The sequence below is a fragment of the Martes martes genome (genome assembly GCF_963455335.1).
Source record: "Martes martes genome assembly, chromosome: 3".
Taxonomy (NCBI): Eukaryota; Metazoa; Chordata; class Mammalia; order Carnivora; family Mustelidae; genus Martes; species Martes martes.
In genome coordinates this window covers 52191225-52209379 of record NC_137890.1, presented here as the reverse complement: position 1 = coordinate 52209379, position 18155 = coordinate 52191225, and the positions used below count along the sequence as shown (strand labels likewise).

Sequence of the window (18155 nt, the reverse complement as noted above, 5' to 3'; positions counted from 1 at the left end):
AGGTTTAGTGCACAAAACACCAAGTAGTGCCCATTAAGTCAGCCAGAGCATGGAAAATGGAAAATGATTTCTGTTCTGCAAATAGTATGACCTTACTTATAAAACCCCTGGTAATTTCTGGGGTACCTGGGTGGCTCAGTCAGTTAAGTGTCCAACTCTTGGTCTCTGCTCAGGTCAAAACCTCAGGGTCCTGGGATCAAGGCACAGAGTCCTGAGTGTGGAACCTGCTTAAGAGTCTCTCTCTCTCTCTCTCTGCCCCCCCCACCTCAAAAAAACCCAACCAAACAAAAAAACCCTAACAATTCCAAAAACAACAAAACTATTAAAACAAAAAAAATGAATTCAGCAAAGTAAAAGGATACAAGTCAACACACAAAAACTAGTTGTATTTCTATATGGAACAATGAACAACCTAAAAAAAAAAAAAACCTACAAAAATGATTCAATTCACAATAGCATCAAAAAGAATAAAATACTTAGGAATTCAACCAAGGAAGTGAAAGACTTGTATAATGAAAACTACAAACTATGACTGAAAGAAGTCACAAATAAATGGAAACGCATCTCATGTTCATGGACTGGAACATTTAATATTATTAAAATGTCAATTCTTGTCAACTATACTTCAGTAAAAACATTTTCTAATGTTAATACTACCCAAAGAGATGTACAGATTCAATGTGATCACTATCAAAATTCCAATAAGGCTTCTTGTGTGTGTGTTTTTTGTTTTTTTTGTTTTGGGGGGTTTTGTTTTTTTTCAGAAATGGAAAAGCACATCCTTAAATTCACATGGACCCTCAAGGGTCCAAAATAGCCAGAATAATTTGTAAAAGAACAAAACTAGAGGACTCACACCCCAGATCTCAAAACCTACTACAGTAAGTTATAGTAATCAAAACTGTGTGATAATGGCATAAAGACTGACATAGGGATTACTGGGGTATAACAAAGAGGCCAGAAATAAACCCTCACATATATGGTCAGATGATTTTTGACATAGGTGCCACTCAATGGGGAATGGACAGTTTTTTCCCAGATGGTGCTGGGAAAACTGGATATCCATATGCAACAGAAGGAAGCTGGACTCTTACATAATACCACATATAAAAATTAACTCAAAATGGATCAAGAACCTAAAGGAAGGACGAAAAACAATAACATTCTTAGAGAAAACATAGGACAGAAGCTTGATGACATTGGATACAATAATTTCTTAAGAGACAACACCAAAGGCATGTTACAAAAGAAATAAAAGACAAATTGGACTTAATGAAAATTTAAAATTTTGTTCATCAAGAGGCATTATACAGAGTAAAAAAGAAAAGAAACCCACAGAATGGGAGAAAATATGTGCAAATTAGATAAGGGACTAATATCCAGAATATACAGAGAACTCCTAAAACCCAGGAACAAAGACACAACAGACTTCAAAAATGGGCAACTGTACTTGAATAGAATTTCTCCAAAGAAGAGGTAAGAATGGCCAATCAGCATGTGAAAAGATGCCTCCCATCACTAATCATCATGAAAATGCAAACCAAAACTAAAAGGAGATACCACCTCACACGGAGGAAAATGGCTACTATCAAAAAACCAGAAAACAATTTTGATGGGAACACAAAATGGTACAGCCACTCTGGAAAACATTATGGTTAGTTCCTCAAAAAACTATAAACAGAATCACCAAATGATCCAGCAATTCCACTTCTGGGTGTATGCCCAAAAGAAGTGGAAGCAGGGTCTTGAAGAGATATTTGTACACTTGCATTCACAGCAACATTAGTCACAATAGCCAGAATGTGAAAGCAACCTAAATGTCCGCCGATGGATGAAGGGATCAACAGTACGTGGTCTAGACACACAATGCGGTATTATTCAGCCTTAAGAGGGAAGGCAATTCTGCAATATGCCGCAACACGGACAAGCCTGGAGCACATTGCGCCACATGAAATAAGCCAGTGACAAAAAGACAAATGCCAGGATTCCACCTGTATGAGATATTCAGGGTACTCAAAATCATAGCAACAGGAAGTATAATGATGGCTTCCAGGGGCTGAGAGAAGGGGAAAATGGGAAGCTATTGTTTAGTGAGTATACAGTTTTAGTTCTAGAAGATGAAGGGAGTTCTGGGGATGGACGGTGGGGATGGCTGCATAATAATGTGAATGTATTCAATATCAATGAACTGTGCACTTAAAATAATAAGGTAGTTAGCTTTATGGTACCTGTATTTTACCACAATAAAAAAACAAATCAAACCTGTGGTTCTTAGAGTGTGCTCCGTAGACTATCAACATCATTAATGTGAGCATTAGCATCACCTGGTAATATGTTAGAGATACAAATTTTGGCACCAGACCCCCGATTTACAGAATCACATTCTGGGCCCAGCAATCTCTTTTTAGCAAGGCTTCCTGTTAATTCGGATACACACTAAAGATTGCAAACTGATATAAATGTTACCCAAAAATCCCCACCAACTATTGTTGTAAGACAAAATTAAAGGTAACAGACATTTTTAACCCACCATGACCAAACCCACCCCATCAATGTCACTTAGAATATCTGTAACTTTGAAAGTTTCCAGGCTTAGAATTCAGTATTCAAGTTGTTTAATTTATGGAGGCAAATATTTTTTTTTTTTCATGAACTTACAATGCCATCTACTGGTAGTCACAAAAACTGCAGCTAGAGCAGATTTTATGTAAAGGTGTATCTGAATTTCTAGGGTAAAAATTACTTGTTTCAATAATTTAAAATATACAAGACAATATATACTGATGTTACACATAATTCTTCATAAAGGAATATAAAAACTGCTGAATGAAACAGATTTCCAGCTTCAGGACTCAAAATAAAATCTGATTAAAGAAAAAGAATCAAGATAATGGAAAGTCCACATGAAATCTCCTAAATAAAAAGTATGGAGAACACCAGCAATCCTAGTTCATTAGGCATACTTCTTTATTCTAAAAAATCTGTATTTTAATCACTAACTTAGTAATTAAGTAGACAACTATTTTTCCAAATTTGTCTTTAGACTAAGAATTTTATTCAGATATAGGGACCCATTTCATTTCAAGTTTACTTATCCTTTATATCTCAATGAGAAAGTAAACTAAACTCCTTTTTTATAGAACTTAATATGTAACGGATATTTTTCTTGAAAATGTTTTGTCACTGCCATTTAAAATCAAGAAATCCAATCCACTTGAGTTTGTTATCTAAGATCACAATAAAAACTTAAAGCCTCAAAATGGACATCTTAAATTACAAGGCCAAAATTTTTTATGAACAGAAAAATTTCAAAGTTCAATCACCTTCTCTTGATTTAAATATCTGATCAGGATTGAAGCAGCTTTATTTTTGCTAACAAATACTGTGACTACTATAATTTCCAAAAATATGACCCTTGACCTGCCTCTTTTATGTGTGTTAAAAGAATTACTAATCCTTAAAAAAAAATTATTAACCTTAAAGACAAAGTTCTGTAATGCCATATTCAATACACAATTTTGCACAATACAGATTATTTTACATACACATACAAATCACGGTCTAAAATAGTTACTGCAACACAAAAGCTACAGAAGTTTTTTGGATTTTACCCAAATTAAAAAACTAAGCACAATACCTTATCATCAAGGACCCAAACTGCTAGATTAATTTCCAATAAATGTGTGATTGGTAGTAACAATTTTGGTTTCTCTAGCCACAGAGATAAGTTGTCCAGGAACTACAACGTTAAAATTAAGTAATTTCCTACAGAGATGAGGTGTGAGGATGGGGTGATAAAAGAAAGACCAGCTCTTGAAATCTTCTTTGAATCAATAAGCACTTTACAAATTTTATCATTTAACTAAAACACATATCAACCTTCAAGTATTGTCTTTTTTCAACTTTAAGATCCAAAAACAGACTCAGATAAGTGCTTGGGCCAAGACTGATGGAATCAGCATTCCAAACCAGGCCTGATTCCAAAACAATGTTCTCTTCCCTAAACCAGTATTTCCCAAAGTGTGGTGCACATGGTAGAATACAAGATGATTATAATTAATTCAACAACTGTAATTTAAGTTTTATTTTTACTTTCTGTGTGTTATAAAAAATATATTAGCACAAACCCATGGTTTTATGAAAAACAAAAAAGCAATCACATTTAATGAAAAATATGACGTAAATAAGTAACACTATCAGTGTTACCTCGATTTGGCAAAAGTCATGAGGGACATTAATAAATGCATGTCAGCAGACATTATACTATACTGTGATGTCTTCCTAGGTAGGAAAAGCATTTGCTTTTATTTTCCTCTCCCCAGATTTAAAACTCTTTTTAAATAAACAAAAAACTCATTCATGCACATAATTGTAATTATCATTAACTGCTGATCGGAATGTCTCAAAAATATTGGCTGGGGAGTTCTCGGATACTGTTACCAGTACAAATAACGCCTTTTGGAATTTTTGAAGATAGGGATTGCTGGGATGCCTGAGGGCTCAGTCAGTTAAGGGTCTTCCTTCAGCTTAGGTCATGATCCTAGGGTCCTGGGACCAAGTCCTGCATCTGGCTCCCTGCTCAGCACCGAGCCTGTTTCTCCCTCTCCCTCTGACCCTCCCCCCTGCTTGTGCTCTCTCTCTCTCTCTGACAAATAAGTAAATAAAATCTTAAATAAAAAAAAAAGATAGGGATTGTTGACTCCCTTTTTTTCCTTTTTTTTAAAGAGCTTTTTTTCCTTTTAGTGAGAAATCTGTCATCCTCACAAAGACACATATATTCTTAATGTAGCTCTTCCATTACTTAGAGCATCTAAGGAAAAAATTCCTTCATATTGCCCTGATACAAATCAAACTTGCTTTCCTTGGTAATTATGCCCCAAATCACCTTCTAAAAATCTTCCACTTTTCCAAAAGTAAATATGAAATAAAGCATTTTAATTTAGAATTTTACTGAACCATAACTGTAAAGTCATTATTATACTGATGACAGAATCCTATTAATTTTATAATGCTATCCAGCTTCATTTTTTTTCTAATTTCCCTTCCCAGCTGAAGTTAGATAGACGATAGATGTTAACTCAATTTTACACCTGCCTGAGTTACTTAAGAATAAAGAAAGAACCACAGATACCTTATAGATAATGTATTCCAGGATTAAAATCCAGTATACCCACCACCCCTACCAACCAATTACAGATATTTCCCAGCCAGTTCACTACTTCTCATAAAAATCTTCCAATGAACTTCATGAGGATTCTCTTTTTTCACCGAACAAGAGGCCCAGTTTTCTCTTTGTGCCTACTGTCTCCAGTTTCTAAAGGGTACACGTTGCCCCATAAGTTATTTAAATGAGTAAGGATGTTGGGATATTTTCATAGTATGGGCAGATTTAAGACGAGAAAGACGGGTCTTCTGGGAAATAGCCTACCTTCGCTTTCTGTGTATGGATACCCATATAGCTTTGGTTGAGAGCTCTGATGCCTCATCCAGTCAGAGTCTCATCAAGTCCTCACTTTCCATGCTGTTTGAAGTGATTCAGATTCAGCGCTTCTAGGCACTGACGTCCAGCTTCAGTGGAATCAAACAGACTTATCATAACCTATACAAACCTTAATGATGATTCACTATCTTCTCTCAAGAGTCTGACATAGTGAATGGCTAGATAAGAAAATGAGAAAAAACTTTCCATTATAGGTGAAAAGGAAGTCCAAAATTAATCTGAACTTCCTCTTTGTCGTTTTGGTTCCTTTAGGACACTAAAAACACACAGAATTATCCAGACTATTTAGCCTTGATAGTTGAACTAAAATTAAATAATAACTGATTGCATTAATTAACTTCTTCTGAAAATACAGATTTTTGCTGTTAGAGAAAATCCATTTTTTTTCAGTCATTAAATCAGCTAGGTAAAAGACAAAAGTATAGAACACTAAGAACATGTTAGGAAAAAGACACTGGAAAAAGGCAAGCAAAATAAACTTAAAACAAGCAGAAGTAAGGACATAAAAAAGATGAGAGTGAAAATTAACAAAGTAGAAAAGGGTCAACAAACCCAACTTGGCCCTCTGAAAAGATCAACAAAATTGGCAAATCTTTAGCAGACTGACCAGGAAAAAAAAAAGACACTCAAGTTATTAAAACTGAAAATGAAAGAGGGGACATTACTACCAACATAATAGAAATAAAATGATGATAAAAGAATAAGAGGAACAACTAACTGTATGCCAATACTGGATAACTGAGAGGAAACGTACAAATTTCTAGAAACACAAATTTCAGAAACCAAGTCAGGAAGAAGGAGAAAATATGACTAAACCAATAACAAGTAAAGAATTCTAATAAGTAATCAAAAACTACCCAAAAAGGAGAGTCCAGGCCCAGATGACTTCACTGGTAAATTCTGCCAAATATTTAATAATACCACCAATTTTTCACAAACTTTTCAAAAAGAAGAAGAGAAGAGAACACTTCCCAACTCATTTTAAGGCCTTTATTTCCCTGATACCAAAAACAGACAAAAACCTCACAAGAAAACTACAGATCAGCACCTCTATGGAATAGGTAAAAAAAAAAAAAAAAAAAAAAATTCTGAACAAAATACTAGCAAATTGAACCCATCAATATATATAAAAAGAATTACAGACCATGAGCAAGTGGGTTTTATCCCAGCAATGCAAGATTGCCTTAACATCTGAAAATCAATTCATATAATACATCATAGCAAGAGAATAACACACAATCACCTCAATAGACAAAGAAAAAACATTTGACAAAATCCAACACACTTTCCTGATAAAAATCCTTCATGAACTAGGAAGAGAAGGGAATTTCTTCAACATTATAAAGGGCATCTGTAAAAAACCCATGGTTGGGGCGCCTGGATGGCTCATTGGTTTAAAGCCTCTGCCATCGGCTCAGGTCATGATCCCAGGGTCCTGGGATCGAGCCCCGCATCAGGCTCTCTGCTCAGCGGGGAGCCTGCTTCCTCCTCTCTCTCTGCCTGCCTCTATGCCTGCTTGTGATCTCTATCAAATTTAAAAAAAGTTTTTTTTTTTAAATTAAAAAACCCCATGGTTAACATAATATTTTATGGCGAAAGACTAGATTCTTTCTTCTAAGATCAGGAACAAGACATAGATATCCACTCTAATAATTTCTATTCAATGGTGTACTGGAGGCTCCAGTCAGGGCAATTAGTCAAGAAAATGAAACTAAAAGAATACAAAATGGAAAGGAAGAATAAAACTTCCTATTTGTAGATGACGCAATCTTGCACATAAAATCATAAGGAAAAGTAAGGGCAGAGGTGCCTGGGTGGCTCAGTCAGCTGAGCATTTGACTCTTGGTTTTGGCTCAGATCTCATGGGTTGTGGGATCGTGCTCCACGCTCAGCATGGAATCTGCTTGAAGATTCTGTCCCTCTGCCCCTTCCCCATTTGCATGCATTCACTCTCTCTCTCTAAAATAAATACATAAATCTTAAAAAAAAAAATCTAAGAAATCCATTATACCAATTATAAGCAATAAATAATAAATAAGCAAGTTCAGCATGGCTGCAGAATACTAGATCAATACATAAAAATCAGCTGTATTTTATATACTATCAATTACAGTCTGAAAAGAAAATGAAGAAAATAATTCCATTAGAATAGCATTAAAAAGAATAAAGTACTTAGAAGTAAATTTTACAAAAGATGTACGAGACTTGTATATTGAAATCTACAAAATATTGTTGAAAGAATTAAAAAAGATAATGAATAAATGTAAAGACATCCGAAGTTCATAGACTGAAGAACTTAATATTGTTAAAGTGATCTACAGATTCAAAGCAATTCCTATAAAATTCCAGCTGGTTTCCTTATAGAAACTGAAAACCTGATTCTAAAATTCAAATTTAAATAAAAAGAATCCACAAGCATCAAAAGAATCTTGAAAAAGAGCAAACTAGAAAGGTTCATACTTTAGTTCCTAATTTCAACTTATCCCAAAGCTATTGCAATCAAGATAGTGTGGTACTAACACAAAGATACACAAATAGATTAGTGGAATAAAATTGAGAGTCCAGGGATGAACACTCATTATAGTCCATTTATTTTCAACAAAACCACCAAGACCTTTCAATAGAGTAAGGAGAATCTTTGCAACAAATGGTGCTGGGAAACTGGACAGTAATTTGCAAAAGCAGGTCTGACTCACACCATAAATAAAAATGAACTCAATGGACCAAAAAGATCTCAATGAATGAACTAAAAATGTAAAACTCCCAGTAAATATGTATAAATCTTCATGACCCTAGATTTGAAAAGGTTTCTTAGTTATGACACAAAAGCACAAGCAACAAAAGGGAAAAAAGATAAACTGGACTTCATAAAAATCAAAAGTTTTGTCATCAAAGGATATTTTCAAGAAAGTGAAAAGACAAGCCACAGAATGATAGAAGATATTTCCAAATCATTTATAAGGGACATATATCTGGAATATACAAAGAACTCTTACAACTTAATAAAAAGACAACTAACCCAAAGGGTCTGAATGGACATGTCTCCAAAGATGATTTACGAATGGCCCATAACCACATGAAAAGCTATTCAACATCATCGGTCATCAGGGAAATGCTAACCAAACCATGAGAGCAACTTTACACTCACTAGGATGGCTATAATCAAATGCCAAGTAATAACAAGTGGATTATTGGTGAGGATATGTGGAAATCAGAATCCTCATATACTGCTTGTGGGAATGTAAAATTGTACAGTTACTTTGGAAAACAATCTGGCAGTCTTTTTAAAGTGTAAGCACAGAGTTACCATTTGAACTAGCAATTCCATTCCTGGGTGTATATACCCAAGAGAAAAATGAAAATGTACACATAGGGGAACCTGGGTGGCTCAGTCAGTTAAGCACCTGACTTCAGCTCAGGTCATGATCTCAAGGTCCTGGGATCGAGTCCCATATTGGGTTCTGCTCAGCAGCGAGTCTCCTTGTCCCTCTCCCTCTGCCCGACGCCCCCCCTGCTCATGTGTGCTCTCTCTCTCTCTCAGATAAATAAAATCTTAAAAAAAAAAAAAAAGAAAATGTACACAGAAAAATTAGCACATAAATATCCACAGCAGCGTGAGTCATAATAACTAAAAGGGAGAAACAACCAAAGTGTCCATCAACTGCTACAGTGTGGTATAGTCATACAATGGGATAGTGCTTGGTGATAAAAGAGAATGAAGTAGTCATTCACACTACCACATGGATGAAAATATCATGCTAAGTAAAAAACAATAGAGAATGAAAGGTCACATATTTTATTATTTCATTTGTATGAAATGCCCAGAACAGACAAATGCACAGGGAAAAAGGTAGACTAGTGGTTGTCTAATGTTAAAGGGAATGGGATTTCTTTTTGGGGTGATGAAAATTTTCTAGAGTTACACTGTGGTGATGGTTATAAAATTCTGAATATATTTTAAAAATCACTGAACTATACACTTCAAGTAGGTAAATTTTATGGTATGTGATTTGTATCTCAATAAAGCTATTAACATGGGGCGCCTGGGTGGCTCAGTGGGTTAAAGCCTCTGCCTTCGGCTCAGGTCATGATCCCAGGGTCCTGGGATCGAGCCCCGCATAGGGCTCTCTGCTCAGCAGGGAGCCTGTTTCCTCCTCTCTCTCTCTCTCTGCCTGTCTCTCTGCCTACTTGTGATCTCTGTCTGTCCAATAAATAACTAAAAAAAAATAAAAAAAAAATAAAAAAAAATAAAGCTATTAACAACAACAAAAATACTGGGGAGGGGGGAGCTACTGGTATCTAGTTGGTAGAGGCCAAGGACACTGTCTATTGTCCTATAATGCTAGAGACAGTCCCTATAACAAATTATTTAACCCAACACATCAATATGGAATTCTTTGCTGTGGGGAGCTGTCCTGCGCATTGTAGAATGTTTAGCAGCATCCCTGGCCTCTACCCGTTTGGTATCAGTAGCATATTCCCACAGTGGTGATAATCAAAAATGTCTCAAGATGTTGCAAAATGTCCCTTGGGGGTCAAAATCCCCTCCTTCATTGCAACTTGAGAAATACTGCCCTAGAGGAAGAGGACCTTCCAAACTGTTTCTAAAACAATAGATGAACTTCCATAATACAAAGATCAACAAACCTAGTTATATTACATTTTTAACCACTTTATGTTAAAAAAAAACAAACTATATCCATGGAAAAGCAAACACAAGGGAAAACATTCAAGGGTATCTAATGCTGGTGAGGGAACGGTGAACCTTTCATATACATACACTGCTAGTAATGATACAAACTGGTGTCTACAACCTCATAGAAACCAAAGTACCAGTGCTTACTGAGAATCACAAAATGTACATACCTTTTACCCGTTAATTTAGCCTAAGAATTTGTAAGACGGGAATAATCCTGAGTAAAGGTACGTGATCAAAGATATTTATAATGTTTTTTTTAACAGTGACAGTTTGGAAAACCAAAGTTCAACAATGGAGGTATGACTGAAAAAAGAGCATGCAGTCATCAAAAAGGAAGGTAAGGAAGACTAAAATAACACATAAAATACTTACGAACTTGCAAGGGGGGAAAGGGAAAAACAAAACTTTATAGCCAAAATTATTACAGTTACATACAGACACCACAAATAAATTCACAGGGGGAAAAAACCTTGACAGGAATTATCCAAAAAATGCTCTCCATGCTTCTAAATTGCCTATTCACAATTAAAAATGCTGCAGACATTTTTAAAATACTTTTTTACAATTGTACTATATCCTGGTCTAACTTCAAAATATTATTTTATTTTCATGCCACCTAACATGGATCATTCTTTAAGACTCAGAAGTTTATGAAACTATAACTGTTTATCAGCCTCAACCTCTTCTAAATACTTCCTCCGGAGTTAAAATGCAGTATTTAGCTACAAGACTTACTACTGGTTAGAAGTCAATTTTAAAACACACTCATTAGGAGAAGTCACAAATATACATGGCCGTAATTATTTGAAAAGTACTCCCCGTGCTTGTACATTTTTTTCTTACAATACTAAGTTCTGATAACCTGAACTCAATTTTCTGTGGTTTAATTCAGTTCTCAAAAGCACTTGGTAAACATTCCTATTCCATGCTTAAAGATAACACTAAAGAGATGTCAAAGGCTCCTATATAAATTAATATATTCTCAGTTCCTTCTTTAAAAATGTAATTTGTGTGCTGTATAAAATACCAACAAATGCTTTACATCTTTAGGATGGTCATTTGGGGTCAATACCGGGGGAGGGGGTTAAAAAAAAGAAAAGTCTGGGGCACCTGGGTGGTTCAGTCATTAAAGCATCTGCCTTGGGGTCGTGATCCTGGGGTCCTGGGATTGAGCCCCACACCTGGCTCCCTGTTCAGCGAGGAGTATGCTCCTCCCTCTCCCACTCCTGTTCCCCCTGCTTCTGCGCTCTCTGTCAAACAGATAAACAAAATCTTTCAAAAAAAAAAAAGAAGAAGAAGAGGAAGAAGAAAAGCCTGTGCCCCTTGTGAAAACTGAGAGAGCCCGTGAAGGCTCAGTGGCTTAAGAGGAACAAATCCTTTGAAGACCACTGTATTCAGCAGCTGCCACAAGATATTATTATAAAAGCAGTACCAATGTCTCAGGCTTGTCGAAAGTTTGCTCCTCACATGACACCACTTCATTTTTTTTTTTGACACCACTTCATTTTTACCAAAGACAGACACTGGTACCTTCAGTTCCCCAGAAAAAGGCAGAAAGTGAAAGCAGTACTCAGCATTTGTTTTGCAGTAAACCCTTACAGAGGCATTGCGCACTCTGAGCATTGAGGGACACCGCCAAGCTCAGTCCCCCAGGAAGGACATTCAGCATCAAGTCACCCTAGATGTGAACTTTGTCTGTGAGCATCTGTGCTTTGTCTTGATTTGGTTTGTGTATCTGTCAGCAAGATGTGTCCTAAGACATCAGAAAAGCCAAGAGAGGTAATTTTGGGGCCTGGGAATTTCAAAAAATTTTCAAATATAAATTAGTGTTTAAGAGATTTTCCATATAAATTAATGCTAACTGCTCTTCAAACTTTACACCACTTCAGCAAGAGAAATTTCACAAGAACGCTCTACTTTCAGGTTGCGGGAGAAACCAGTATTTGAATTCACACATATAAGATCTTTATTATTTCTGAAGTCTCGTCTCACCTTTTTTCTCTCACGCTTGCCCAAAAGAGTAAGGGAGGAATTTTGGCAAATGTTATTTTAAATAACCTACAGAAATTATTGGTAGGGACTGTTCCATGTTTTCCCATGAATCAAACACTATTTATCAAAAAGTGACAGCAGCACCACTAAAATCAAATAAAGGATACTACAGACATTAAAGAAACATAAACTTTTTAAAAAATGTAAATGACACCTTTTACTTATGGAGCACTAGATATTACCAGTTGTTTCATTTTATTTATGAAAACTGCTTCCCCAGAAAAGAAAGTATCTTTGGCTATACTACCTATCATTGACCTTGTTTTCCATATATTATATTCACAACTACTGCTAGTTTACAAATTATGGGTCAAAACTAAACTCATAAGTGACAGATTTCACTATAAATATTTTACCACGTCTGATAAAATCTTTTCTTTATCCACTAGTAACTTTCAGGAATTCTGACTACAGAAAAGAACACAAGACTTTACACCTTAAGAAAGAAAAAGCAATGCCCGGAAACAGAAATATAACTTGTTTTCTATTCATTTTTAATTTTCCAAGTACCTAATTTAAGACCAAGTGCCTATTTTCTAATTTTAAAGGTAGACAAATACTATTCTTTTAATTCAAGAAAGAGCCAAAACTATTCTTACTTATTAAAATGTTGCCTACTAGTTAAAACTAATAATACTCCATAGACCAAATGGCATTTTACTGTTGCACTAACTTGACCGTTCATGCTCTAATGTTAAAAGCATGCATAATGCATAACAAACTTTAAAAAATCTATAAACTATGAAATAATTATCATGAGATACTTAAATACAGACTTCTGGTGTCAATATCAAATTTAAAATACTACGAGAAAAGTACACCCATTCAAAACAACGTTTATAATCTTACTGCTTTTATAAAGCCTTTATTCTGTAAATTTCACAGGCTGACAATACCTTTGATAGTATTTATCCTACATACATATAATTTCAGTTCATCTGTTATTAAACTAAGGTGAATACTAGAATAGAGAAAATTATTAAATCATAGCATACTATTTACATGGAAATCTTTCTATAATAAGTTAGTAAAAAGATTATAGCAAAACTGAATAAAGACCAAATTTTACCTTTTCTGTATTGTAATATAAAGATTTCAAAGTAGTAAACAAGGGTGGACAGCCTTTACTGAAGTTAACCCTCAGGAACTTATCCATTAGTTCTCTAAATTTTTCACCTAGAAACAAAAGTGTACTTTGTTATACTTCAATTGATGCAAACAGTTCTCAAAATGATTTTACAAATTAAAATATAGCTCCCTCAAAAACAATGATCCCCCATCCTATTTTTAAACCCAAAAGTCTGTCAGCATTGTTGCTTGACTCTTAACAACCAAAAAAGGATAACACTAAGTATCTTAGTTGGCAACTATACTTTTCCCTAGATCCTGTTTGAAATATCTTCAAAGAACACTTCAAAAGGTAAGTAAAGAAAATCATTGTGCAGCTTTAAGTAGAGTGAAAAAAGTTACTTACTAACCATCCTGAATACAGTTCCCATAGCAAGTCTCTTTCCTAATCTGACTAACCAGCAGACTCGGTCCTCATCTGCAGACACCTCAGAAAGTACTCTGCAGACTATAAAAAGATCCTACTGTAACCAGCACTATATTCAATTAGCAGCCAAAATATCTTTTTAAACACTAAAGCAGAATTTGAAGATGTTTTCCAAATGAACAAGTGCTTTACTTCAATATTCATTCCACAATCATCTTTCAAGGACCCACCATGCGCCAGGCACTGTTCTAGGTTATAGTTGTGATTAAAACAATTAAAAAAAAAAAAATTCTGCCCTCATGGAACTTAACATTCTAGTGGGCAAGATGGATAATAAGCAAAATAAACTTTTGTTAGACATTAGACTGAGCCCCAGAGCATTTTAACATTAGAATTAAATACCCTATTTGCAACATCAAGTAAATAATTCTATTATGGTTAAACCCTAACCAAAAAAAACTTGTCATCACTTTCTGGAAGCAGAAAAAATTAGAAACATTTTCATTTTAAATACAACACAAGGGGTGCCTGGGTAGCTCAATGGGTTAAGCCTCTGCCTTCAGCTCAGGTCATGATCTCATGGTTCTGGGATTGAGCCCCACATTGGGCTCTCTGCTCAGCAGGGAGCCTGCTTCCCCCTCTCTCTCTGCCTGCCTCTCTGCCTACTTGTGATCTCTTTCTCTGTCAAATAAATAAATAAAATCTTTAAAAAAAATACAACACAAAGCCTTTAACTCACTTAAAGCTTTAACTTTTTTGACAGGAAGAGTTAATATACAGGGACATGGATTTGCTCACTCATTTAAAATTAAAAAAAAATATATATATGTCATAAATGGCTTAACCTAAAGTAAAACTACTAAAACTACCTCTATGTTTTCATTATGAATCAACACTTGACAAAAAAAAATACCAACAACCCAAAGTGTTTATTTTTATTTGTTGTGACTGACTATATTGAACAAAACATGCATACTCAATATAATTATACGTCACAAAAATTTGAAAGAGATATTTAAATTTTATTGAGGAAAAGGAACATTTATCAAATATAAAAACATGTTTGACATTTGTTAACTCAAGTTACTATACAGACTGTTTTCATTTTCAGATAATCTCTAATCTTTTATTAGATCATATACAAAGTGTAAGTGTTTTGAAAATCAGATTACCAAAACAACACAAAATTTCACTCTGGGTTAAAGACACATCATTACTTCTTTAAAACTCAAAAGTAGTTTCAGAGATCAAGTCTTTCCAGCACTTTCTTTGATATAAGGCAAAAGTTAATATTGTGGTGGACAGTAAGATGTGGGTACTTAGAGAAATGTGCATTCTTCCACCTCCTCTGTGTGTGACCTTGAGCAAATAACCTGTCCACTGAAGTCCTCACTTTCCCCACTGCAGGTGAGGGCAACAATGCCAGCAGCCTCAAGAATGCTCCCAGATGGCTCAAACCAGGTAAATATGTAGCAGTAAACAGTATCCAGCATACAGCAACCACTCAATAAATGTTGTCTACCATTATAGGCCTTGATATCTGACAGCTACTATATTTCTGTAGTTAATAATCTTTTCCAGGGGCGCCTGGGTGGCTCAAGTGGTTAAGTGTCTGCCTTCAGCTCAGGTCATGATCTCGGGGTCCTGGGATTGAGCTCCCTGCTCAGTGGGGAGTCTGCTTCTCCCTCTGCCCCTCCCCTCTGCTTGTGCTTGCTCTCTCACTCTCTCTCAAATAAATAAATTAAATCTTAAAAAAAAGAAAAAAGGAGTCTTTTCCAAATTTGCTGACATCCACTGAGAAAAAAAAGCATTTTATCTTCATGTAAGAGGCTATTCTCAACTCCTCTTCTTGGTCAACTTTCTCAGTCAATTCAGACCATCCTGGCAGATTGGAGTTAAAAGACAATATACTCAACTCTCGATTATCCATAATATTGAAAGCCTCATCTCCCATTAAACTGTTATTTAGACTGAGCGGCTATGAGAAAGAAGGAGGGAGCTCTTTCTGTGTGAATTTAAGCACAGATATAGAAGAGAAAACCAAGTGCACAGCAATCTATGCTATTACACTTTTGTACAGAAGAGGGAGAAAAAAGGAAAGCTATACACGAACCCTTACCCCATACATTTTTGCTTGTATATGCACAGTATATTTATGCAAGAATATGCTACCTACTGGTAACAATGGCAGCCTCTAGAGAAATAAACTTGGTAGGTAGGGGATAAACAGGAAAAAAACTTTGCACTTAAAAACCTTTTTATAGGGGCACCTGGGTGGCTCAGTGGGTTAAGCCTCTGCCTTTGGCTCAGGTCATTGATCCCAGGGTCCTATGATATAGCCCCACCTTGGGCTCTCTGCTCAGCAGGGGCCCTGCTTCCTCCTCTCCCTCTGACTGCCTCTCTGCCTACTTGTGATCTCTGTCAAATAAATAAATAAAAATCTTAAAAAAAAACAAACTTTTTTATAATCTTTTATCTGGAACTATAATAATGCATTACCTAAACAAGAGGCCCACAGACAGCTACTCAAATGCTCCATCACATGCTCTATTCCAAAATTAGTTACCATTATCCATCTCCTAAACGCTTTCTTTAGGCATAAGAAAAACCCTTCCACAAAAACAATCCATCTCTCTTCTTCCTAGTTATTTTAAAATAATTTTTAGTAACTCCCAACCTCGCCAGGCTTTCCTTTAGGGGAAAAAAAGACCATTACTCATTAGTGCCTTTTAGCATTACAGCTTACCAAACAGGTCATCTGTCTACACAGATGCTATGCTAATTCTTCTCTGGATGATTAGTGTGGATTCAAATAAAAACTGCTGTCTCAAAATCCACTGCTGAAATAATTAACACAATCAGCAAGATAAGACTAGCTGATTCACTGGGAATTTATTCTAAATAATGGAGAATGTTCTCACTATAAAAAAGAAATGATAATTATGTGACCTAGTGGAGGTGTAAGCTAACATACTATGATACCACTATGATAATATTATAATGTATCAAATCAACAGTTGCACACCTTAAATTTATATAATATTATGTGTAATTACACCTCAATAATAATTAACCCAATAAAGAAGAATGGAGCAAAATTTGATGAGAACTTTGTATTTAATAGTCTGGAACCATCTCCTTCCCTCTCATCTGTATAACAGAATAGAAAATGATGAATTAAAACTACTTCTTTGGAAAAGTACCTATATTCCTGCATTGTTTTCACAGTGCTTAATATTTTAGGCTGTTGGAAAACCTACCTAGGACTTCTGTGTTTGCTACTCGATAGTTTTAAGCCTTTTTTTTTTTTTTTAGATTTTATTTATTTGACAGAGAGAGAGAGCGACACAAGCAGGCAGAGCAGCAGAGGGAAAGGGAGAAGCAGGCTCCCCACTGAGCAGAGAGCCCGATGTGGGGCTCGATCCCAGGACCCTGGGATCACGACCTGAGCCAAAGGCAGTCACTTAAACGACTGAGCCACCCAGGCATCCCAGTTTTAAGCCTTTTTACCTCAAAACTGAAAACTCTTTTTCAAAACTTTCACCTTACATTCTCAAGTTCCATGATGTTTCTTAAACAAAAATCTTACTGCTTTTGATAATGTCAAAATACCTTTCTTATTATACATAAAAATATTTCTAGACAGGCAGAACACCACGAAGGATTCAATTTCTGCACAGGTACAATGAGGTATCTGTAGGATTTTATTTATGCTCACTGGAGCTTTGTAATCCATATGTGTTAGAACCTCACAGTGACGTTGACTTTGAAGCCCATGTCCTAAGACCCTTCAACTGAGCCCCATCTTGTATAAAGACTCCTTTAGCATTTCAAAGACAGAATCCCAGATAGTCCAGGGTAAGGCCACAAAAACTTAAATCACACTTTACAATCCACAGTTGGTTCCAAGCTGCCTTTCAGTAAAAATGTATTTCCTATCATGCACTAAGAGCTTTTGGCAAACTTCATGTACTGTGAAAAGAACTGAGGAACTGTAAAGTTGAAGTCCTATGTTCCATAAAGGAAAAACAGGCCTAAGATATCTTGTTAGTAATCATCTTAGAGAGGCATCTGGATGGCTCAGAAGCCTCTGCCTTCTGCTCAGGTCATGATCTCGGGGTCCTGGGATCAAGCCCTGCATCGAGCCCCACATTGGGCTCTCTACTCAGCAGGGAGCCTGCTTCCCCTTTCTGCCTGCTTCTCTGCCTACTTGTGATCTCTTTTTCTCTGTCAAATGGATTAATAAAATCTTTTAAAAAAGTAATAATAATCTTAAAGTTAAGTGAGTCTTCTTAAACTTCTTAAGTGAGTCTTCTTAAACTTAAACTTAAGTGAGGCCAATGAATGCATTTGAAAGTTCCAAACTAAAAGAATATCCCCACTCACAATGTGACATAAGACACACATTG

The 18155-nt window shown here is 35.7% G+C and overlaps 1 protein-coding gene across 3 annotated transcripts in view; it reads right to left on the bottom strand.

The window, feature by feature from the left end:
- The window catches only part of NAA16 (N-alpha-acetyltransferase 16, NatA auxiliary subunit), a 65495-nt gene that overhangs the window by 25231 nt on the left and 22109 nt on the right, over positions 1 to 18155 (bottom strand). For 2 of the 3 annotated variants that reach the window (XM_080798237.1, XM_080798238.1), the window contains one exon: positions 13321 to 13427. The exons of the other annotated variant lie outside the window; for it this stretch is intronic. In XM_080798237.1, coding sequence (XP_080654363.1) covers positions 13321 to 13427 — 107 coding nt within the window. The remainder of the gene's footprint in view (positions 1 to 13320; positions 13428 to 18155) is intronic. 3 annotated transcript variants of the gene reach the window in all.